Source organism: Pholis gunnellus (assembly GCF_910591455.1).
Source record: "Pholis gunnellus genome assembly, chromosome: 17".
Lineage (NCBI taxonomy): Eukaryota > Metazoa > Chordata > Actinopteri > Perciformes > Pholidae > Pholis > Pholis gunnellus.
Window position 1 is genome coordinate 16,909,212 of NC_136544.1, and position 25,667 is coordinate 16,934,878.

Genomic DNA, 25,667 nt, shown 5'->3' on the forward strand with positions numbered 1-25,667 from the left:
GCTTTCCATTAAAACATGATTATCCCACAGTTGAAACCAGGCCGAGGCAAAAAATGACATGAAAAATTAAAAAAAGATTGGGCAGAGTTCATGAATTTTAATTGTAATCCAAACTCTTATTCTAGTTCTTATTCTTATCTGCAGGCAATTTTCAGTCCATTCAGTCTCCGTTCTGCAGGAGCCACATTACTTTCCTGGTGCACGGAGGAAATAAAACAGGCAAGTTTTGATTTATGATAGTTGGAGGTTTTTCATCATTTTAATACGGTCTCTACAAAAGCCTCGATTACCTCAGTAAACAGGAGCATCAGAGGGAGCGTTTTCACCCGATTATTACTTTATTGTGATCTAATCTTTCACTTAATGTCCCCTCATTTGGCCCCGATGCCATTCGTTGACGGTCTCTTTCACTTTACGCTCTTCTCTCGCTCTCTCTTCCGGACTCTCTTTTCTTTATGTACTGTGGTGCAACTTGCTTGCTTGGATTTGATACATTATCAAGTGTTATAGTTACACTAATCCAAAGGCGTTAAATTTCCTGGACTAGAAGACACTGACTAGAAGGGAGTGATTACGCAAGAAGTGCAGTTTTGTACAAATTTTAATCAAACTTTGACTTTGAAATGTCACCGCTAATAAAAGTAGTCGTGTCCCAATTCTACACTAAACACTTACTGTATATAAATGTGTGCACCGCCTTTTAAAGTATACTGTTTTGCAGTTAGTAAGAAACAACGTAAACTTAATTTTTTCGTCACATATATACATGAAAGTTGAACATTGCATTTAACCCATCCTAAGTATTTTGGGCGCCCGGCGAGCAACGTGAGGTTCAGTGTCAAACCGTCAACCTTGTGATTAAAGGACGACCAGCTCTTTCCCCCGAGCCACAGCCGCCCCAAAGTATACAAGAAATCAAGACATTTAACCGTTTTATACTAACAGGATAACACTGCCGGTGTCTTCAAAAAGAGACGTCAAAAAGTTTTTCCCAAATATGCAGTGTTTACTTTCTGTTTGCAGAATTGTTCCTGAAGCTGCTTTACCTCCATCTACAAGCAGCTCCTCCTTTTTAATTTACTTCCTGCTCCTGTTTTAAGTTTACTTTATTGTCACTTTTGCAGTAAGAACTCACCAAACAGAGCACTGAAGCTGCTGCTCTGCTCACCGCGTCTTTAAACGAATGCAACGCGATAGCCCGCTCAAGAATCAAGCAGATTAAATCTGCATCTCTGAGTCCACTTAGTCACCTTTCCAGTGTGAACTCACTACGTACATAAAGCCTGCTTGGAATGAATAGCAGTGGTATTAGTAGAGCAATAAGATGGAAATGGGACACAATGTAGTTGGTGTATAATAACACGAGTAGATGGAAACAATAGCAGCAACATAATGAAACCCTTATTATTACAAGTCCTCTATCTAGGATATAAAACTGAGCCAAGTGAATGTTCTAACCTTCATTCTGAAAGGTAGAAGCTATTCGCAGGCATTATAATGTGGCTGTGCTGTTTATGATTAAAAAAAAAACACACAGTGCATATATCTGCCTAGTGGGACACTCAAAACGATACGGAGCATAATCTCCACCCACGCTTCTTTTTTCCCCTCATAGCATATACATTTCCACCAAAATACGTCAAAGCAATTATTATTAAAGACACCTCTTTGATGTGACGCTGAGGAGAATTTCTGTCTCCCAGCTAGTTGTTATGTATTTTTTTTTTAATGTCGTATTAATGTCGCTGTACGGGAGGATTAAAGGATTAAACTCTCCATAATGTGTTAAAACAAAAAAACACCTTTAAAACTATATTATCACGTAGTTTAAAGCAAAGCTGTTTGTCTTCATAGAAAGTTTGTACGCAGGTGAATCTTCACGTCCTCTGAGGGTCACAGAGCTAGTTATCGGTAAGACTCGGGGGTGAGAGGTCGTGGTGGTGAAGTGGTTCACTTTCAGGTATAACGTACAGGAGGTTGGACTCGAGTTGGCCTTGACTACCCGATCATGTGCCATTTATTCTGTGTCGTTAGTCAGTAAAGCGTTGTCCTTGAAAAGCTGCTGAACTGACAGCGGCTCAGGAGCTCCATCGGTGCGTCATAAATAATTGCTGTTCACTTTGTTCAGACAACGTTAATAATTGTATTTTTCCCCACAAAGCTAAATGACTGAGGGCTGGCTTTAATGGTGCGGAGGTGATTTGTGGTCTGGTGTGTCTGCCTCTGCCAGTGTTTCTCTTGTTTGTTGCTTTAATGAGGCTTACTCACAAGTAAAGCAAACACATTCATTCTTCTCCGCCTCGTGGTGCTTTAACCGTTGCTCCGCTGACAACCGCTGACACACTCGACTTGGACTTTGAGTCGCAAATACTGCACAGAGAGGGTGTGAGCGCACACTCCAGAGAGCCTGTTTGACTGCAGCTTAACAACTCTTCATCCTGGCAGTCACCACTGCAACCGTCCCCTTTCATTTTTCAATCATTATTCTGCTTACTTCTCTCATTATATGAATAATTTATATGATATGCATTGACTGTGCTGTAATTCTGTTATGTACACATGACGTCTTTCACACTTCTGTCCATCCTGAGAGAGCGATTCCCTCCTCTGTTGCTCTCCCAAAGGCTTCTCCTGTTCTGATGCGAGGGTCCTGGGACAGAGGATGTTGTTCAGATTGTAAAACCCTCTTGAGGCAGATTTGTGATTTTGGGCTATACAAATAAATACAATTGAATTGAATCCATTTCTTCTGTGCAGACTTTATATTCAAGACACGGTTTTCTACTGTCAATCGTTGACACGCTTCCTCCCAGATGATGTTTGAAACTCTTGGCTCAAATAAATCTTGTCTTCATTAAAATGCTGTGGTGTTAAATATGCTTTGATCCCAAATGACACAGTGTCCCTGGTGTATGTATGTATTGAGATGTCAGATTCAACTTTGGGCTGAGGGGCAAAAATGCGAGTAAAGACTCCCCTGTATTTACACACAGGCGTGTGTGTGTGTGTGCGTGTGCGCGTGTGTGTGCGTGTGTGTGCACAGTGAAGGACGTAGCCTCACAGAGTGTAGCGCTGCGTTACCTGACCAGCATGTAAAGCAAGCTGCACTCACTCCACCCCTCCTCCACCTCCCGTCTCTTTCTCATGTCGTCATCCTCTCAGCACCCCCGCCCCCCCTTTTCCTCCCCACAACCATTCTTACACTCTCTCTCTCTCTCTCCCCTTCAATCCTCCTCCGGTCTATGGTTTGGCATCTCAAACGTTACCGCAGCCTCTCGCCCTTTTCTCTCTCTATAGAAAACAAACACCTACACTCGTCTGCACAGCAAATTAACGCTCAGCCGGACGCACAAAAATAATGTGTGTACAGTTTACGGTGTCGTCCACTCAGCCTTCGTCTAGCCTGCTGCATATGCACGCCGTCACCACAACAACCACAATAAACACAACAGGCGTGGAATGTAATCCCAGCTGGCACGTCCCACACACACACACACACACACCTCTCTACAACAGCATCCAGCTACCAGTTTCAAGCTTCCAGTCCCGTCTCACCTGCAGTGCACCTGTCCACCACTCCGGTCATCCCCGGCTGTCCGTCAGGTGCAGCGTATCCTCATCGTGTTTTTACCCGTCTCTCCCTCCCTATGCTTCTCTAACCCTCCCTCCCCTCTCCCTCGCTCAGTCTACCTCTCTCTCCCTTTTCTCTTTCTCTCTCTCGGTCTTGCTCTCCAGTAGCACATGCGGCGGAAACTCTTTATTTAATTCATTACAACACCAGCCGATTAACTCCTTCGCAGATGGGTGGCTGGCTCCTGCTGGTGCTGGCTAATTGAGCAGCGGGCTGCTTGACTGGCTGCTGCGCTCCTCTCCAGCTCCTCCCCCCTCCCCCCCCGCCTCCCTCGCCGTCCACGTTCTGCACATCCACGAGATGACAAGAAATCCTGGGCTCTCCTCCCCCCCCCCCCCTTCCGTGCAGAGAAGATACCCCGTCACTCTGGGGTCTGTCCGGTCTCCTGGATATATATATATTTTTTTAACAGTCTGCCTCGTTATTCCTCTCTCCCTTCTGTCTTCATCATTGTGCAATTCCCGCTTCTCTACACACCCTGACCTTTGCAACGCGATATCCCTACTTGCCGTTTATGGAAAGAGGTTGCCACGGCAACTATGGACTCCACCTGCCTTTCACCCGCCCTCGCTCGCTCCCTTCACGCTCGCTCCCTTTCATTCTGTCCTGTCTCCTGGTGTGCTTTTCTGTCACGTTGAATTTAACACATTTTTTTTGATAAGTTCAGATAACTGCATTTGCATTTAATACGCGTGTGTGTGCGACTTCTCGTCTTCCTTCACACCTCAGCAGCATGTGACGTTCTGCAGGTCCCGGCAGCGGTGAAACAAAGAAAAGCTCGGCTGTGACAGTTTAATGACGGCCTCTAATGACACAAAGACCTCCTGACGGACGTCCCTCACTTGTTCTCTCCGTCTCTCAATTATTTCAATGAGCACAATGTGAAGCATTGTGCTGCTCTCACTCTGAATGTTACCTGACAAGAGACTTTTTGTTGCCTGACTGGACCCAAACTATTAAGTGTTCTTTTTCTCTCTCTACGTATGCTGACTATTTTTCTGTCCCCAAAATGACAACATTGACCAGTTTGATCGGCAAAAGAAACGCGTACCGAACGCCAAAGCGAGTCACGTATCTCCAAAATAAAAACAGACACATATTATCAGACACAGGACAATAAATCCCTCATGAGGCGGTGAACTGCGTACCTGTTCTCGTGCAGACCGCTCTGACGTGCCCCTCATGCTGGCGTGGGAGGGCGAGGGGGATGGTGGGTTGTGGTGCGGGCTGTGATGCGGATGCTGCAGCTGCTGCTGCTGCTGGTACTTGCTCTTCAGGTGGTCCATGAAGGCGTCCCTCTTGCGTTCCATGTCGACCTTGTGCAGGTTGGTCAGGGCCTCCAGGCTCTGGGCGGCGCTCACGGTGTGGCGGTGCTCCGACGTGTGCACCAGGCCCACGTTGGAGAAGCGCCGAGCGCTGTTGCCCAGAGTCCGGTACTCTCGCGGATATTCCAAGTCATCTGTCGAGATCATGTGACCGCCACCACGCTCGGCATCTGAGGGACGAGGACAGAAGAGCGGAAGGGAGGATAAAGGAAAAGGAAGAAAAGAAGGGAAGAAAGAAGGAAGGGGGTGGAAAAGAAAAAGAGGTGAATCCCCCCCCCACACACACACACACACACACACACACGCACAAGTGTGCAGAAAGATTTCAGGGTGGAGACGTACACACACACACAGAGCAGGCACACATAGGTGGAAACAAACAGAGCAGAGGGAATGAGAGGGGACAGGAGAGAGAGAAAGGAAGAGAGAGAAAGAAATGGGATGTTAGATTTGCCACCAGGACGAAGCAGAATTATTGATTTCAAGTTCTGAAGGGAAGAAAAATGAGAAAAATAAAAAATGCTTCTACGATAGATCAAAGCAAGAGCCTCGAACGTTTGTCTTGCTGGATATTCCATTGTGATATGTTTGTTGTTTTTAAGTGGCTTTCATTGTTTTCTTAGGCAACAGAGAGAAACAAAATACTGAAATTTGTGGTGATTGAAAGTGAGTCGGGAACACTTCCTTCATATTTGTCCCCGGTTCTCGTTCTTCCTCACCCGCTCCCGTTCAGCTATCTGAGCTTTCCCTCCACCGCCTGACACCCTCTGCCACTTTCTCTACATATTCTCAGTGTCTCTTGTCTGGACTCTACTGATTCTGCAGTCCATTTTTTAAGGAGGCGCGTCACTCTTGACGGCCGTTGGCCTTTTATCGACGCTCTTGACTGACGGGCAACACAGCCCGAGGATGACGGCGAACAGGAAGGGAAACGGACAACAGCCGGTAGGAGAATGTATGGGTGCACAAAAGAAAAATGTATTAAAATAAAATGTGACTGGAAAAAATGAATGAACTCAAAAGTGATGAAATGAAAAAGAGCAGGGAGCCGTTCGCCCGGTGAGTTACCTTGCTTAGGGAAACAGGCCCCGGCGTTGGCTAGAAGAGAAACATGCGAAGGGTTAATTTGTGTGTTTGCGCACAGATGTGCAAACAAACACGCCAGGACACGTCACATGACCATCAGGAAAGAGCGATCGTGAGACAATTCTCTGAATTACAATCAGTTAATGCATTATTTATGCATCGTGATGTTTCATAAGGGTTAACATATGGGGAGATGGTTTGCTCTGAATACTAATAGTGTCGTACTATAACCTGCGGGATGGTAAATTAATATTGAATATCATGCTTTTTACACAGAAATCACAAGACATTCCATCATATTTGACCAAATAGCTCATTAATTCAATATGAACTTGAAGCAGGTAGAACAACCAATAACATCAAAGATGGATAATAAAATAAAAACCTGGTGAAACTAAAAAGTATAAAAAGTGCTGAGGCTTAATAGAGCTGCATGAAGCGGACCATCTGTACATTAAAAGGCTCATCAGCAGCATTAGGAGGAGCTGAGTGAGTAAGCAGCAGGAGTTGCTCCTCAGGGCCGGAGCAACAAATGGACTGTTAATGAACGCAGAGGAAGCCGGCCAGACGGAGGCCCGACGGAGCTGCGACGCTCTCCAGTGGACAAACTTTAACACGGAAGAAGCCTGTTCAGGGCAGAAGGTCCGGCGATTAATCCAACGCAGCTGCCATCAAACGGCACTGCTGCTGTGAACCCGTCTCTCCCTCTATTCATCCGCTGGAGAGGATATCGCACTCAGAGTGTGATCAACTGTTTCAACGCCGTGCCCTTACATCCAGCAGCATTATGAAGCGCTGATAAACTGAGCACGGGGGTGATGTGAAATGGACTGACCTCCTGGCTAATAGCATTAGCATTGAGCTCTCCGCTGCACATCAAGGCTGCCGGCCGTGTTCATCTGGCCCCCGTCGCAGCCTCCCAGATCTCCGGTTTACACTTCATTAGGCAGGAGCTTATTGTGCATCAGCTAACAAGGACCTGACTCAAGGGCCCCATTACAATGGCTGACAAAGCTAGGCCTATAGACTAAGGCTTATTATTGAGACCGAGCATCCACGACAGTGAGAAGCTGAGGAGGCTACGCTGCCTCCAGATAAACATAAAGCTGAGAAGAGAATGAAAATATATTTATACATTTATATTCATCAACTGCAGAAGGTTAAGGGCCTAACAGAAGTTGAATACAACTTGCCAAAAGAAACTTTTTTATAAAGATTAGCATCTCTTTTGGAATAGAGCCTAAAAACTTTCCAAACTGCAGTCTGTGGATATACTTTCCGAAGCTGTATGCAAAGCCCTCATCTTGAACACTGCAGGAGCAAACGTTGTGTGGGTAGAAGAGCAAGAATAGAAAATGGGAACAAGTTTATCATCTCCGCTTTCGTCATTCACAGCCAATATATTTCCACATAAGCTGGCAGACAATAACCCTGACAGCCAAAACAATCTGTGCGAGCCCACGCGACGCCGGCATCATTTAAACTTACATAAAAGAGCCTTGATGGGGTGGGTTTCTGGTGACCGCTCTATCACAAGGAAGAAAGCGATGTCTGTCAGCGAGTCTGGGTCTGCAGCGGGCCGAAATGCAAACTACAAAGACTAAGAATCTCCAGGAAAAGATGGTGCACGTCGGTCAAGGAAATAATAGAAGATCTGAATGACAACGGGGAGGCCGCAATCAGAAGCGATAAGGTCTGTGAGCCCCGGCCAGCGAGACCTGGGCTGCACTGCCAAGATAGAGAGCACAGTCAAGAGCATTAACCTGCCTGAATAAAAGGGAGCCCGCTACTGTGGGCCTTGAGAGATAAGACAAGACAAACAAGCGAGGTTAAAAAAAAAAAAAACGAACAAACCCCACCCCTCTAACGACCAATACGCTCAGATCAAGCAGGCCAACTCCACGTGGGGTTTCTCTGGGTTTATGCAAAGCAGATTAAGCCTAAAATCTCCGTCCACCAGGGGAGGTTGGTTCACAGACACATTTTTTGCATCTATTTCATGTATCGCAATCAACAGACATTTTCTCTCACGGTTATAAAGATCCGTGCTGCGTTCCACCCGAGCCACGTTCTCAACTTTTCACTCTGTTTGAGTCACCGGTCTCTGCCGCCTTCAGTCGGTTATTTATACACGCAGGAAGATTTAGTCCGTGACGTGAGGCATTCGCCAACTCACCCACAACAACTATCATCACACATCCATAATGATATTCTGCATCATCACAGTCAAATCCTGGAGCACACAGAAGGGAACGGTGGGGATTTATTTCCCTTTACAGTCAACCTGATGAACTGGACTTTCAACTCGGGAAGAGAAGTTGCTGCAAAATCGTATGCATGGGGCCTTTGGTATGGAGAATCAGGAGGTGAGGAGGAAAGTGGATTGGGTTTGCTTTGATGGATTTGGAAGAGGCAGGCGTGCGTAGCTTTATATTTCGAGCATGTTAAACAAGTGGGTCAGAGGGAGTTGGGGGGTGTAAGAGAGGCTTCAAGTCTCGCAGAACCGTCAGGAAGCTGCCGACCGCGCATAATGCAAACATTCTTTAATAGCTAAATCTAAATTCACAGGTTTCACTCCACACTTATGAATCGCATATGCAGCGGCACCTCGGGGCGACACGAGTCACGATTATTAATGCTGTATTTGAAAAAAAAAACATGTACTTGAGAGGATGCAAATGCTTTCTGTCCAAAATGAATAAATATATTCGACAAAGAAAAACGTGAAATTGAGATTTTTCCTTCATTGTCTAAATAGTTTAATCATTTTGCATTGATTGAGTAATCATTTAATTGGCTAACTGTTTCAGTAGAAGCTGGTAAAAGTTTTGGTGAAGTAGTTTTTCAGGGCTTTATGCCTGTGAAATGTCTCACCTCTCTGCACTTGCTGAGCAGTACAAAGTCTTCTCTCGCTGTGTTTTCAATAGTCTCGACTGTGAACCGTCAGCCATCAGGGGAAGGAGGTGGCATCGGTGAATAAACAAACAAGAAGGTAATAAATCCCCAAAAAAGAAATTGCCAGTTTAAGAAACTCGGTGAAACAGAACGCTCTGTCCTCAACGTGTCAAGACAACTTTGAAGTGAGTTTGCACTTCAGCTGTGCTAATTTAAATGAGATGATAGCAATAGATTTTCATTTCAGCCGACACACTTCACATTAATGAACGCCACCACATTCCGAAAGAAAGGAAAACTTTTATTGTAAAATAATTTGATAGTAATATAATTATACTGAGCCCAGCTCAGCTGGTAGAGACAAAGCATTGACGTCTGAAGGTTGTGAGTTTACGTCACTGTTTTCTTGTTTTTATGTAATTTACTGATGATGCACAGCTCTTTTAGACTCTTCCTCATCACTCAATACTTCTATATTTGAAATGTATCGTTTAATAACTGGTTATTATAATTAAACCAAGCATTCAGACATCTACCCTAGTTCTTCTTGTGAATACTCTTTTTTTATTATCCCATCTTATTTAGTTTCTGTGATCGTGCAGCGTCCTCCCCAGAAGAAGTCTGCCGTTATGCAGATGGTTTGGGAAGGCCGGGCACGGCTCTTCCCTCCGATACACAGCCTAATTCACTGCAAGCATGGCAGGGCTCCCTGTGGGATGCCGGCCGTGACAGCACAGGGCGGATAGACCGGCTGAATATTAACCAGGGAGGAAGGAGGGAAAGAGGTAAAAAAATCCAGGAGAAGTGCAGCAAACTGCTAATCCGGCACGTCTATTAAAGGCTACAGGCAACAGGAAATAAGTCAATCTGTGAGGCCTTCGGCTGTTGCAACTCTATAAGCTCCGTTGGGAACAGTTAAAACAAATAACTAGAAGGAGAGCGGGGCATGGCAGGATTAAATGTAACCTTCTAAAAAAGTACACCAATCAGGCCTGCAGGTCACAGCTCAAGACCCAACTAGTTTAAGACCTTAAATCATCACCGGAAGCCGTATGAGGATCGTTAGAGAGACGGTGAAGTTAACACACTCAGCTCATGTGCCGGCTGTTGTAGCTACGACGACTTCCCCTGCTACATAATTACTAATCCTGCAAAGAGGACCGGTAAGTGACTCCCGTCTCATTGACTGCGAGCTGTCACGCAAACCTTGAAATTGAATAGTGCAACTAGTAGACGTTCGGATTTCGATGAATAGCCGGTAGAAAAGCGACTCCGAACTTGAAAGAGGAACTTTTTTGTTTCCGTCTCTCTTATCTCGCTGCGTTGAGCTCGCTCTCCACTTAAAACAGTGAGGCTCCAGGCAAAAAGACACATAAACCAGCAGGCATGTGCACTCTTCCATTAAGGTAATCTGCAAGAGCTCGGAGGCACCGCTGTGCTGGGAGAGGAGAGTTAAAAGGGGTGAAACTGACGACCATGCAGCGAGGGCGAGACATCAGAGGAAGAAGATCAACGCCAACGCGTCGGCGCTGCTGGACGCAGTAACGGAGCGAGACAGCGAGGCGGCTTCAGGCTGCCTCACCTAAGAAACGGACAGAGACGACCGCAATCTGTCGCTCCGCACAAAGTGACGGGAACGCCTTCTTGATCAGTAGACCATGCACAACAAGGAGTGACGTGCCCGTCTTTTCACCTGCTGCTCCCCTCTGTCTATCCATCATCTGCTCTCTCTCTCTCCTCCCGACCCCCCTAAAACGTGGTTTCCCTGGGAGGCGCTGGGGAATACTGTGTAGGCAGCACACAAGTTAAAATCGCAGCAGTAATGTGGATCCAGCAAAGCACCTGTTAATGCACAAAAAGGCACGCACTCAGACAAATCGAGCGCGCCGCGGCTCCACGGCAGCATCTCTGGGGCCGTCTGTAGCTGGAAACACAAATGTGTGTTTTCAACTGGAGGATAAATCCAAGAGATGATGTATAAATGTGACAGAGAAGGGGGGGGGGGGGAGGCAGGCGTACAGTAACGCACATTCTTTGTTTGACTCGTCATCCTGGTAAAAGCCTGCCGTCTTTTTCTGGGAATAACAGCGATCAAGCAGCAGGTGAGAGAGCCTCTTAATTACAGCCTTTGTTGAACCAGGTCATTCAGCACATTACAGCACACTGGGTGTGAAGAAGACCCTCGAATGCCTTTCAAATGCTTTAGATTATTTACAACAAACATATAAGTGGAGTCATTATTGTCAACATCTTGTGTCATTTCATCATGTAAGACAAATCAGCTTGTATTGTTCTCTGCACAAAAAAAATGATCAAACTTTGACCAAAGTAAAAGCAGATTGTATTTTCCGTTTGGTGGATTACAGATTAAAAGTCTGTTTCTGAAAGTAGTTTTGTACACCAGACGGCAATGAATGGAAAGCATTAAAAAAACCAGGGAAATACCCAGACAACCCTGGAAAACTATGCTATGACTTTGAATATAGAAGTAATCTTAAAATCACTAATTCATGCAAAAATATGAGAAAAATGGTTTCAAGCTGAGCCATTAAGTAGCCCGCAAGAGATAAACTACGGATAACGAATGAAACCGAATAACTTAAAATTAACACTGAGGTTCTAATGGTGACTCATTCTCATGAGTTTAGATTCTTTCTCATTTAGTTTCAGTTCAAACCAAATATTGCTGATATCAAAGCCCATGAACTAAGGCGGGGGGGTTTCACACTGTGAGTAAGAATGACAAATGCAGCCTTCAGGCCTGAGTCATCACAACATCAACAAGGCTGCTGCTGACAACACAACCACTGACAGGGCAAAGAAATACGCTTGGTCTTCTGCCACACGGACCGCGAGGCAGTGCACACATGTGCAGACCAATCAAATATGCGATCTGTTGTTATGATACCTTATTGATCACAAATGCTGGAAATGTCTCTCCCTGTCTGACCCCGCCCACATGTTAGCTAAAGGTCAGCCTCTGGTGCTGGTAAGTTATTCAGCATCATCAGATTCTTACTGGAACAAAAGCTCAAATCCAGGACCTCCAGTTCAAGGCAGCTGGCTCTACATAAACCATCCTTTAGTCTGCAGTATCACTGCAACACGGTGGACTCAAATCAAATGAAGCAATGCTGAAGAAACCGCAACAGGAGGGTAACACCCCCCCCGTCCCCCAAATACTCACGACATAACACACAGAAACCACAACATTTAGACGGCAGAACACACAAATATCTGTCTGTACATGTTGAATTCGTCATGTTGTGCCCGGTGAGCTTTCAAGCTAATCTCCATGGGTTTAGCTGAGCAGCTCACAGCTCGGCCAGCGAGCCGAGTGATGGACGCAGCAACAGAACAAAGAATAAAAAGAACAATTTTGCAGTTGGGGAGCGCCGTCACCATCCAACTGTTTTTCCTCACAAATGAACACACTGAACTATGACAACCACGGGGTTTATGAATCGAGGCATTTGTCTTGATTTAAAGCCATTTTGTAATTATCAATGCTGAATTTTTAATTACTGTCAAATACAAAAGAAAATGCTGTTTATTTCCCTTGCTACATTTTCCCATTTATAATAGGATAGGAGCCTCCAATTACACCAACAACAAAAAGCATGCAATGAAGAACAGTCCATCTCTCAAGTACACAAGTACTGTTATTTTTAATTGAATAATTACTGAAGATGAGCAAACAGGTTAAGTTCTTCCTTTTTAAAGAAAGAGAATAGAGGAGGGAGACATGAGGGACGGAGACAGACTCTCCTGCGGGGCTACCAGCGACCGCTTATCATGCAAACAGGCCGACCCCGTGAGAGGCAGGTGGATGGAAACTCTCGTCTAATCAGATTCTGCCGGCTGTTCTTTTATCTTGCTCACACATCGCCACACATCTCCCTCAGAACACGCATGAACCACACGGAGAGCGCTACTTGAAAGGAAAGGAGCTTCTAGCTGCCACGGCTGATAAATATAAAAATACAAAAATAAAAAAGCGTGCATTAAAACACTCATGTGGAGGTCGCTCGCTGGTAATAGAGAGACCCCTGTGATGGCTGCCAAGGACTCCATACTAAATCACTCCGGTCTAATAGGTCATTATCTGTCCCATAGGCCCTGTAATATTTACAGCACACACACACACACATACACACACACACACACATACACATAGACATCCAGATGCACATTGGTGCATAAAAAGCAGCCAAGCACCCACTGACTGCAATATGACTGATGGGGTGAAATTTGGTGGAGTAGCTTAAGCAGCAAAGAAAATCTTAAATGGGAGATTTAAGAAGCCTTCTCTATCTGAGCTGATACACGGAGCGTCTGCATATTCATGAGATGAGCCGGGTTATTATGAAGAGAGGGGGGGGGGGGGGGGGGCAGCGCCTGAGAGGAAGAGGGCAGAAAGGGAGTTATGAATCTTTTCACGATTCCTGTTTCTCTGCTGTGAGTGTGTGAGTGTGTGAGTGTGTGTGTGTGTGTGTGTGTGTGCAGTAGGGCTGTGTGTTATGGCTGAAATCCACACTGGAGAATTGCAATGCCTACTTAAAGTTGCACTATGCTATATGTTTTATCGATATGTTTAACAATGAATCAAATAATTAAGACGTAGTGTGAAAGGGGTCGCTCGCAGTGTTGAACCCGCTGAGATTCATCCCCGAGCTCTGCAGAGCTTCTTTTAGTTCCAACAGATTTACTGTTATGGTTCAGTCTCAACATTAGCATTTCTTTTTTTGTTGTTGCTCTAAATATTAATATTTCTCCTCCTTTGTGTGAAAATAGGCAATTGTTTGATTACACATTAGGCTTTAGAACTCTATAAAATGAATGTCAGCGTTGTGTTTCTGTCGGCTTGTTATTATTCTGCCCCCAAGAGGCCTGAAGAAAAACATCCATCAACGCAGCTTCAAAGGTACCACAGGTAGCACCGTGGAGCTGTGGAGCTGTGGAGCTGTGGTTTCATGTCTCGGTCCCACGTTTCTATTTGTCTTGTGCGCGCATACACATCATGCAAATGGCTTCACATTATTCTCCTGATCTACGGTACATGTGGCATTAAAGCACAGAGAACATGAACTGAACTGATTTCTGCTTTATTAATGCGTCTGTCCGCCTTCGTTGCTGTAATTTTATGAAGCAGTTAACAGGGCATTGCTGTGAAAGAGCATATACATACTAAACCAAACCTGCCCTGTAGACATACAAGTTAAATTAATAAAATAAATAAGTTTTTCTTTTAAAATGTAATGAAAAGTAACTGGAAACAACAACGATTTCTCGGGAGCCTATTTACATCGAGTACGAGAGTATTTCTTGTTACTGTACATCACCAACTGGAGGTTCATTAAGCCGAGTCCGGACAGGTCAGAGCCTCTTACGGTTTCTTTCCTCCAGAGGACAACACACTGACAGCATCAGGCTGATTATACAACAGCATTTTGAAGGCACGCTGCCAAGACTGTCTGTAAGAAAAGCAGAAGTGTCAAAACTTCCAAACTGAATGAAGGAGAGTGAGAGCCGGGATGACTTTTTAACGATGCTGCAGCAACCACCCTTCAAGTTTTAAATCTCTTATAAGTGCTCCCTTGAGGCGAAACCAGTAGGTACATAATGAGAAGAGGTGTGAAATAAAAGAGACAGAACATTAAATAAATCAAGGCTTGCGTACAGGATGGAAATCATCTTTTTCTTTTTCTTTTTTACTGCACTGATCAGACAAGGCGGATAATAGAATAAATAAATTACCAGAGTTAGAGCTGTTAAAGAAATAACTCTATAAACAGGTTTACGGTGGCACAGACAAAACAACAGTTATGATAAGGTGTATACAGTTAAACGTACCGCCCCAGTTACAACTGAAGTGTGAGCGTTTAAAATGCGAGGGTATAAACAATCTTAACGTGTAAAAGCTCGCTAAAGACCGAATATTGAATTAACCCTTTTGATTCCATCACCAGAGAGACAAACACAGCGCTGCGGTAGAAATGCAAGGTAATTGCAAATGGCATCTAATGTTTTTTCTTTGTTGTTGTTCTCGTGTCTAATTAAACACTTAAGCACCAAAACAAGATTATTATTTTTCTAATATCATTTCAGCAGAAGGAAAGCCAAAAACCCCCGATTTGTGTGCTGCTACAACTGGGAGCCTAAGGTTTCCTAACGATCGTGTAATGATGTGTAATTTGCAGTAAATCTCGTCACTGCTGCCGGTTAAATAAGGGGATCTCAGCTGCACAGTTAAGGTTACTTCTTTTACGGGGCAGGATTACTGAGCTGGCTCTGACATGTAGTCTGTTGCCTTTTCTCTCCCAGCAGACCTGCTGCCAAGCCTCTCGTTGTATTAGCATGCTGCCATTCTCATTCCAGACAGAGGCAACGGGGCTAACCTAACAAGCACTCTCCCACAGGAACACATCTGTTGTCGGATTAGTTAGGCCTCGGCCACGGGTTATCAATCACAGTGGTGAATCACGCTACAAACTGAAATTCATTCATCACTTACACCAGCTGATTAAATGGTTTACCAGAACAGATGTAGGCAAGAACGATGGAGGGGTGCCGAAAGACGAGGGGAATATTAAAAGAGAGGACGTGTTCGGCTCCACCGGCCAAACAGAAGCGACCGCGGCCAGTGAAACGGAGAAAAATGAGTTTCGAGTTCACCGGCGGCTGCGACAAAAGCCCGGCTGGCACACGATTTGGCTGCATTTCACTCAGCGGCATTATCATTTAATGGGGTTATAACATCCACAAGTGTCATTGTACTAAAAATTATATGAACTATAAGCACTAGCCTCGATAGTCGACTTTTGAAGTGTGCAGTAGCGGGTGACGACATCTCGTGTGGCACACGAATAGGCGTACTTTGTGTGGTGTGTCAGCTGGAGGCGACAGGTGTGCAGAGGTATAGCTCGGTGCTGCAAACAAAGGCCAAGCACGAGCACCTCAAGAGTCAAACTGAAGAGCACAAATGGGGACGATACGTGGTGAAGACAGAGACAATGAATTAACCTCAGAACAAGCTTAAAGTGCTAAAAGCAAAACGCTTCTTCAGCATACTTGGATCGGTCTTGTCTCTGTCTCAGACAAAGAGGATTTTATTTCAAGGAAATCACTAATTCCTCTGCAATGCCTATTGAATATTGAAGATATTTCTTGTGTCTTTGCGGAGGATGCTCTCTCCGTGTCAGTGTGTTGTTGTTTTTCTTCCAGGTTCTCCAGCCTCCTCCCACGGTCCAAAGACATGCAGCTCAGATTAATTGTTGACTCTAAATTGCCCCGTAGGAGTGAAATGTCAGCGGTGAGCGGTTGTCAGTACGTGTCAGCCCTGTGATAGCTTGGCGACCTGTCCAGCATCCAACCGGCCTTCCACCCAAAGGTCAGCTGGGATCGGCTCCAGCTCCCCCTGTGACCCTGAGTAGGCTGAGCGGCGGCAGATAATGGATGGATGGATATATATACTATATATATGTGTACACATAAACAATGTGGATCGTTCACATACATTTTGAGGATTGTCTATGCTTTGCATGTTCCACATTTTATCGTAAGTGTGTCATGCCGTGCGGGACTCGGGCTATTCTTGGTGGTCTCAAACCCTCAAAGTCTTCTTGACTCAGTCTCGGTACTCTGGTCTTGGTCAGGACTTGGTCTAGGTTTAGGGGATCTTTACTACAACCCTAGTTGTTCCTCAACAGTAAAGGGTTTTCTAACCTTCCAAAATAAGATGTGTTCATACAACTATCCTCTCTTGTCTGCTACGAGCGACTTAGTCACAGAAATGCTGATTCTCTTTAAATAATGACGGTAGCAGTTTTCCTCTTTGTGTAATCGTCTCTCTACTACCAGAACCTTTTTTTAATTGAAAGAGAAGGAGGCCAAAAAAAATTACCTCAGAGAAACTGGAAAAAAAAAATAAAGAAAAGGGATCAATCGAAGCAGCCAGACATTAGTTTAGCTGACAGCAGCTACCACTGCAGATAGGTCGCCTTGGCAACAAGTCAGCTGTTCACTGCCCCAACACACACACACACCCATTGGTCAGACAAGCATGCAGTCGTGTAAGGTTGCACAAGCGCGATGGTGAGAGACACGGCCAGAGACAGATGTGGCAGAAGCAGGCGGCGGAGTTTACAAGTTGTCGAGTCAACGTGGCACAGATGTGTGTTATGACGCTGACGGTCATGTGTCACAGAACAAACTGCTTTCTGTCAACTGGCATCAGAGGGAGGACGGATTGAGAATCAGAGGATAGGAGGTATAGGCGGTGGATTTTCCTAGAGATGCCTCACAGGAAACTACTGTGGAGGGCTGTGAAGTTAACAGAATTCTAAATTAGAAACTCCCTGATCTTTAAATCATGTTTTTGAAATCATTTTCTTTTAACGCTAAACCCTGATCTAAGAGGACGGATAGATCAGAGCGCATACACGTTGAAAACAGAGTCACAAATACAAAGACGCCATCTGTATTTGAAGTCAAATGAAAACTGTGCCACGGATGAGAGATGAAATCCCAAATCCAGCATTCCAGCCTGTTTGGGAGGTTTTTGCGACGCCCTCCTTATGATCCCAGAATGAGTGAGGAGATGAACGGCACACAGCAGTCCCTAGTGGGGTGTTAGAGTAATTGCTTGTTTCACCCGTCCCCAGAGGACATCACAAAGTGGGCCGTGGAGGAGCTCGGAAAAAAGCCTTCCACCTTCTGCCTCGCATTTCCCATCAACCTCTGCTTCTGCCTGTTTTGTCTCCGTTACAGAGGAGACGACAAGCAAACACCACCTGAAAGACTTTCACTTCACCCTCTGAAGGGTCAGAATGCCAACCTCTGAAAACAGAACGTATATTATGTCCTATTGTTGGGAAACATGGATAATGAAAAGATTCAATCAAGTATGTTTTGCTTGATTTGTTTCCCATGATATATAATTTAATTTTCTGCATCTGTAACATTGCTGTTACTCAGTTTCACTTACAGAATGCTTGGATAACGGCACGCAGCCTCTTCTGCATCCCCCCCCCCCACATCATGTCCTGTTCTTTTGAAATGTCTCACGTGCTGCATTTATCGTATAATCTTGACTCTTGTGCATCCCGCTCATCCATCCATCATTTCTCTGTCCCTCATGTATAGTTGGCTGCTCTACACCTCGATGTCCAGACACTAACGGCCATGCAGTGATGTATCGTGTGTGTAGGCCGCGTTTGGATGCAGGGTTTTCCATTCACTCATCACGCGTCCATTGATCGTTGTGCACATGCATCAAAAGGAATCAGCTCAACCCTGCGTTCTCCTCCTCCCTGTCATGCCTCTTTCCCTCTCTCTTTATCTCTTGTCTCCATCGGCGCTTGCATGTGTTTGGAGCGCCTCATTCGGGGGGAATGAAGGGGGCGGGGCAGCCGTACAGATGGATGCATGGGTTTCTGTGGAGATGAAGTGTAGGTGAGCGTGGGGGGGGGGGGGGGGGGGGGAGCAGCCAGTTGGCAGGAAAGACGAAGGAGGAGATGACGAGTTAGACGTTAACAAGCTGTCACTGCCAACACAACACGCCGCCCACTGCAACAAACAGACAACCTCCTGACAGGCCTGGTGTTACAAACAACCGAGCAGGCGGAGGCTCCGCTCCACCCACAGAGGAGAGAGGTACCAACCGCGGGTCAGGCTTGGATAAGTTAAATGGAAATGAATGCGTTGAGAGGAAAATGAAACCTGGAAGCGTACCAAAAAGAGCTTCTTGCTGTAAATTGCAGTTTTGCTTGGTGAAACTTAGAAAAGTTTCTGTCACCTTCCAGAGTAACCTTGATCGTCTCGGCTCACTCCCGAGCGGCTTACCACAGCAGCACGAGGATTAGCGAGCGTTGCTACCGCCACGTCGACACCGAGGCAGTCAAAATCGATCAATCCAATAGAAAAAGTTAAAATGCCAGCCGGGCGCTTCGGTTACTCTGCTTTGTTTTTCACTTAAGTGATGTTGTCAGGAAATCAGCAAACGTTGAGCAGGAGCGTTCCTTTTATCTTGGTTGATTTAACCGTACAAGCATTCAGGAAAGGTTTGATCAAAATGCACTTTTTGATGCCATAATTAATGCATCACTTGTAAACGCTAAATGCTACGATCAACAATCTCCCCCACAATGTTCCTGCTGGTTTATTATTAGTTACATACCTGTATGGTCTGATGGGAACAATAGCCGCGGGGCTCTTATGCAGATATGCTAACATTTCCCGGTCAGTGATACCCGGGGCGCCAATTAACATCGACCATATAGCTAAAATGGCATTCATGATGAGCCCTAGAGGCAATCCGATTGGATGTTTTCCTTCAACCTTCAGGCCGCATGCTGCCAATCACATCCACTGGAAAGCTGCCTCGACCAGAAATAGACTGGCTGCCACGCCTTTGGCGCTGAAGCAGGACTCCTTTGGGGAGGGCGTTTTGCTATTTAACAAGCGAGAATATAGCCCCGTTTAATATAAACACAGACATCAACAAATGTCTTCATTAGTGATTGTTGCTCCCGTTTTCCTCTGGCCACCGGCTGGCTGAATTAAACTAAAATCTGACAATTGTTAAGTGTTCTGTCCCAGAGGCCCAGAGCACTTGGCGGAGCCGCCCGATGGCTAATCCAGCGAGAACCAGCACTGACTCACAACTAGCTGAGAGACAGAGAGACAGAGATAGACAGACTGAGAGACAAAGGCAGCTAAGAATAGAGGTGGATGACACTAAGAAAGCCACAGATAAAAAATGGGAATACAGAGTTTTGGCAGAAAGAGGTTGGTGAAGACGAGACAAATTTATGGTTTCAGCGAAGTGTTGAAAAAGCAGGTGAAAACTGGAGAAGGAGCAGGAAGAAGTGGGACAAGAGGATGTTTGGACACAGGAGACGGAGAGAAAACTTAAAGAAGAAGAGGACACTTGGGGCCAGATGAATGATGGGAGAAGAGGGAGCAGAGTGGAGGAAGCCGGGGTTTTTGTAAGGTGTCCTCATTAGGAGACTCATTAGGGATTGTGAGCGGGCGTCTGCTTATAAATAGGCTTCGGAGCATGTGTCTGACAGGAGGGAGTCCAGGATTCAACGGTGGGACATTGATCTCAGAAGAGAACTCAGGGAAGACGGACGGCTTGACAGACAGACAGACGGACCCCCCCCCCCCCCCCCAAAAAAAACAAACAAGCACAGACTTTATCAGTCCATCTACTGTCTGTCTCACTCCAGCATGATCGTCTCCGACACTTGAGCCAAAATGACCTCGAGTTATTCTGTTTTTAACTTTTCAAAAGCTAAACCTTCCTGCATTATGTCTCTTTTTTTTATTTATTTTTCATTCGGCCGCCTTTTCTCTCCCTCTCCGAGTTCTGAATGTGGAGCTCTTCATGCTTCGCTAGGCTCTTTTGAGATATTTCCAGTTCCTGCCTTAAAGCTTGTCAGGCACTCACGGCATGTTCTCCAACTCCTTTTGTCTCTCTCAGTTTTGCTCTGCTCTTATTTGCATCCCTTCTTTACAAGCCCCTTAAAAAAAGCAACACTCTCCCCGCCTTTAATTAGAAAAAAGCGAACCATTCTCCTCTCCAGCTGACGTCTGGGTATTTTCGGTCTCTGACCTGCTGCTCACCCTCTGGCCAGTTGGAGCAGATGTGCGCCAACGATCCATTTTCTCCATCTGTAGACGGCGCCTCCAGCTACAGCTTTGCCCTCGTGTCGTCACACACAAACTACTTCAAGCCCCACAAATCCAGTCTCCCCGAGCGTCAGCAGGGATCCTCTAAAAACCTATGATGCCCAGGTGCCCTCCTGCTGACCTCAGCGTGGCCTCGCTGTGGATCATCGGGACATAAAGCTGTCGCTGAGCCCGGGGAGATGAACGAAGGAGGCTGAGAGCCACGGCTCAATCACCACCCGAAGCCATCGGCCAATAGCTGCTCTTAACTGACGGATCATTACTAATGACTGGTTTAATGATTCTGTCTCAGTCCTCACTGCCACCTAATCTGATTTCCCTCGGTGACACAATCCATACAGACATAAACATTTATAATTTTCCATACGTTGAAGCACCAGCGTTATTACAACAAGATTTAACTGCAGATAGATTTGCTAAAGATCCTCGATACTTAGCTATAATCAATACTGTAACCAGGTATCACGTAATGTGAAAACAATGTGAAAGGTCTCTTGTAGAAATAAACCTACAGATAATTAGCACCCGATACTACAGATGTATCTTTGTCGGTGAGTTTCAGCTCATTGTGAAGCCGTCCGGCAGCAAATGTATAGGTTTTGTTTCACTCTCACTGCTCTCATTGCGTCGTCTTCTGCTGTTTTCTGCAAGAACATCTCTACAAACCCACTGAACATGACAAGCACCAAACAGCAGAAAGACACAGCTGACTAGCTGGTGAACATAGTGGAGCACTTAGCAGCTAAATGAGCCAGATATTCCCCTCGGGAGCTGGTGGAGACCAAAACCGGAGCTAAGAGAGAGTACTGGAGCAGAAACACAACTCCAAATGAACGATGATGTCGCTTTGTAACTGCTGTCTGTGTGCCGTATCAACTCAAAGGTGACGATACGTAAACGTTCACACACGTGTATCTTTACTTTATTAAAAAATAAATCAGTTATGGCAGGTTTTAGATATAAATCGCATAATTACACAATGCTGCGGTTTAATGCTGTTTCATGTTCAAACAGGATGTGGTACAGACTGGCAGGTAGCTCATTAAATGGTAAGTTTAGTTGACGGTTGTATTCTCTCTGATCGTCACAGATGAATAACTGAGACTACAACTGGTCCTCATATGTCATGAGTAATAGCAAACAGGACGAAAAGACATGATTGAGTTTGTAAAAATAAAATGTTAATGTTAATAAAATGTTAATAAAAAGTACAGCATCTTGTTGATTTGAAAATATTGGGGGATTTGTGTGTTTTGCTGTAATTAAGTCCGTCTTAGTTTATCATATTGGATTATTTTGAGACGAAAAGGTTTTAGCGAAACAAATTATCTAAATTCTAATAATTTCCACTTTAAGAAAGGTTGATTTAGCTTTGAGGCGTTTTAGACACTAGAGATTACGACGTTGATCTTCTTCATGTGGCATAATGTTGAGCAGCTTATAGGAAACAAATCCTCGTGTGGGTTCATGGACACAAAGTTTTCCCGGACAGAAGAGTGAAATAGCGAGATGAAAGCATGTTTTTTTTAGGTGCATACATTAATAAGAACAGAAAGCGCGTGTACGACTGCTGAAAGATTGCCTTTTCTGATAGATTTGAAATATAACGTGAACACTTGTGTGGAGAACACACAGGGAGCCAACGTCAGAGGTCAAGTATTCATGTCGTTCCAATGTATGTTTACCGGAAAGAGAAAACGTATCAAAGGGAAAACCTCACTTCAAGGGTAAGACGGAGCGCTCAGAAATACTGCCACAGCTCCTCATCGTCTCCTCTCTCCTCACGACCAATTTCCCCCTCACATCTCGCTTCTCTTCTCCATGGAAGTGACAAACTGTGCACATCCGGAGAGTCAAGTTCCACGGTGGAGAACAACGAGGCCGAGCAAAGACGCGTCTCTTAATGTGAATCCGTACTTGTTACCGACACGAATGACAACCTCGGTTTAGTGGACAATCTTTTAGGTTGAGGATTTGAAGGTATGTGTTGAGAAGTTATCTATAGATAATCTAGCTGATCGTCAGAAAATGAAGCATCAACATCTTTTATAATTGATTAATCTCATTTATGAAGGAAGATTCCTGCTTATTCAATCAGAAAATGCTGCTTTTCTCTGTTTTATGTGATTGCAGACTGAATATCTTTGTATTTTGAAGCGTTGGTCGGATAAAAGCCGTCAAATTAACCAACAATGAAAAGATCGTAAACTACAGTGCTGAAGTCCGTGTTTACTGTAGGATGAAAGTAGGTAAGAAAGATGTCGTAAAGTAAGAAATCTTCCTCTGTCTCTCACACACACACACCCACAGATCACCTACGATCCGTCACAAAGCATACGTGCGTCTCCTCCAAACAAAAACAAGTGTCAGCTGCTCAATTTTGCTCTCCCACTGCTTATTCTCCGGCTGCCTCGAATCCTTTAAACTCATTTCGTGAAGACAACAGAGTGTAGGCGAGTTAAGGAGGAGGTGAATGAAGAGAGTCGTTCACACGGAGAGAGTTCGCCTCCTTTTAATATCTGCAGATGCTGCTCTGCTAAAAGTGTGCACCTCTTGAACGAGTGTGTGTGTGTTTTACTTGGTCGGACTGTGTGAACCCTGCATCCCCCTAGCATTGATTCTAAATGCACACACACACACACACACACACACACACACACACACACACACACACACACACACACACACACACACACACACACACACACACACACACACACACACACACACACACACACACACACACACACACACACACACTAACTCAGTGATGTGATCGAACGGAGGGCATGATGAATAAATAAGGGTTTAAGCTCCGGAGGTTCACTTGACTAATTAACGAGGAGGGGGGGATTCTTCTTGGGAAGAAACAATACAAGAGAGCAAGAGAAGGCCAAGTTGTAATTCAAGGATCACTACACCGACTTCATACATGCACACTTGAAATATATATATATATATATATACACACACACACATACACACACACATAGCACGTCCTAATTTGCGATTCAGTGCTGTGAAAGCGAGAGACAGAAGAGGCGAGGCGAGGTGTTGGCCTCTATTGACTCAAACCCTGCGGGCTAATGAGACCTCAAACACACAGACACACACAAAAGCACCCGTACACACACACACACACACACACACACACACACACACATTACTGTCATAGCGCTGTGTCGGAGTGTGTAGGCGGGTGTGTTGGCATCTCACCACAGTCCTCTTTGTTCGAGGTTATCGTGAAGGAACATCTAGCAAAGAAATCCCAGTCGCTTGTCAGTGTCCTTGTCGCTCTGTGAGCACCGTGGTCGCTCCGACAACACACACACACACACACACACACACACACGCTGTCACCGAGGTAATTAGAGTGGTATAATTATGAAGAATAACCAGTCTAGCTGGCCCAGCTGTGCTGCTTACATCATCCAACTAGATCCTTGTCACTAAATATGAGCTGACAGCAGAGGGACAGGGAAAGGAAACTGATGCATAGTTGGAAACAGGGGTAGCGACTGAGGGCTTTTATTTTGACATGCTGGCATCTCCTTGGAAACAGACGTGTTCGGTACACAACGTACGGCGGGAGAAGCTCCACATTGAATCCAAATGAGCCTCAGAAGCATCAAAACATATTTTTCGCGCTCGCTCGCAAAACATGCAAATATGAATCAGCGTGGCAGCAGGAGAAGCAACAATAGAACAATCAAGTGAACTAAAAGTGACTGGCTACAAATGGTTTAAAAAGTCCCGAAGGGCGCACGGGAAGCCATGACAGAGTTTGTGAAGAAGCTTGTCACGAATGAGGCAGCGGCAGCAGCAGCAGCTTGAGTCCTGGAGGAGCCACGAGCGCCACAGCCCTTTGAACATACAGGAGGCAGGCAGAAGCAGACAGCAGAGCTACGTGACTCTAATGACAACAAACCACAATCACACACACACATCCAGAGAGTCCCTGAATGCTGCACGTTATCAAGATTAAATACAGACATCCACGCAAATGCACCAACTAAAAGGATGCCTTAAAAACAAAAGTGAGGGGGGGAAAAGGAGATTTAAAAAAAAGCTAAAAACACATACAAACAAGGGAAGAGGGGACCACTCCAAGCGCCCACCTGAGGGTTTCCCAGCATCCTCCATCCGCGCTCCTCTCAGCACCTCAATCCCTCACTCTCTTTTATCGTCTAGATCACTCCATCCCTCCACCCATCTCCTCATTCGTGCCCAGCCGTCGCCAACTCACTGGGACACTGGCTGAGGCGGAATATTGTGTACAAATCAAAGAGAGGGAAGGCAGGGAGGGACAAAAGGATTGTGAAGGAGGTGGGAGAGAGGAGGAGTACGGGAAGAGAGAGAGAGAGAGAGAGAGAGAGAGACGTAAGCCTGCCAGTTCTGAACATCGTCTCTTTTCTCCCGTTCTGATTGTGTGTCCCTGACTGTCTGTCTCACTCGCGTCTCTCTCTCCATTTCCCTCATTATGTCCGTATGAGTGGTCGTGCCAAGCAAGCAGGGAAGCAGGAGGAAACATGGCTCGCTGCGGCCTTAAAACACCTTGCAGACTGGCCACCTTCTGCCGGGCCGCTGGCTGCAGACCCGGCTACGCTGGCTGTGTGCTGGAGGCCGTGGGTTGAGCGGGACTGTCCTGTCAGCCGGCCAGAGTCGCAGGTGACCGACGCTCCACTGGCACGTGCCACTTCGTCCTCCTCTCCTGTCACCTCGGCCACATCTCCGCTCCCTGCCTGCTCCCCCCCCCCCCCCCCCCCCCCCCCCCATCCACTGCTCATAATCCTCCCCTCCTCCTCCTCCCTCCCTTAGTTCTCTCGACGTTATCTGAGAAAGAGTCTTTAAATTTAATTTCATCCATCTCTGAAATCTATACGGGCAGAGCTAACTCCACATAGCCCACAGGAACAGTAAAGATTGTCAATCTCTGGATCTCGAGCCGTTCTAATAAAAAGAGCCCATCAAACGGTGTATATATATATATATATACACACTTTCCCCGAGGGTGCTTCCTACTCGGATAAAGATAG

General features: G+C 45.6%; 1 protein-coding gene across 6 annotated transcripts in view; it reads right to left on the reverse strand.

Annotated features, from left to right (window-relative positions):
- Positions 1-23,949, reverse strand: part of srcin1a (SRC kinase signaling inhibitor 1a) — a 54,552-nt gene extending 30,603 nt beyond the window's left edge. For 4 of the 6 annotated variants that reach the window (XM_079177585.1, XM_079177584.1, XM_079177583.1 and 1 more), the window contains exons 1-2: positions 23,848-23,933; positions 4,780-5,126 (exon numbers count right to left, since the gene is read on the reverse strand). In XM_079177585.1, coding sequence (XP_079033711.1) covers positions 4,780-5,103 — 324 coding nt within the window. In that variant the 5' untranslated portion in view covers positions 5,104-5,126; positions 23,848-23,933. Of the gene's footprint in view, positions 1-4,779; positions 5,127-6,024; positions 6,055-23,847 lie in introns of all 6 variants that reach the window. The other 2 variants (XM_079177586.1, XM_079177582.1) reach the window with 2 other exon arrangements.
- Positions 23,950-25,667: the final 1,718 nt, after the last annotated feature.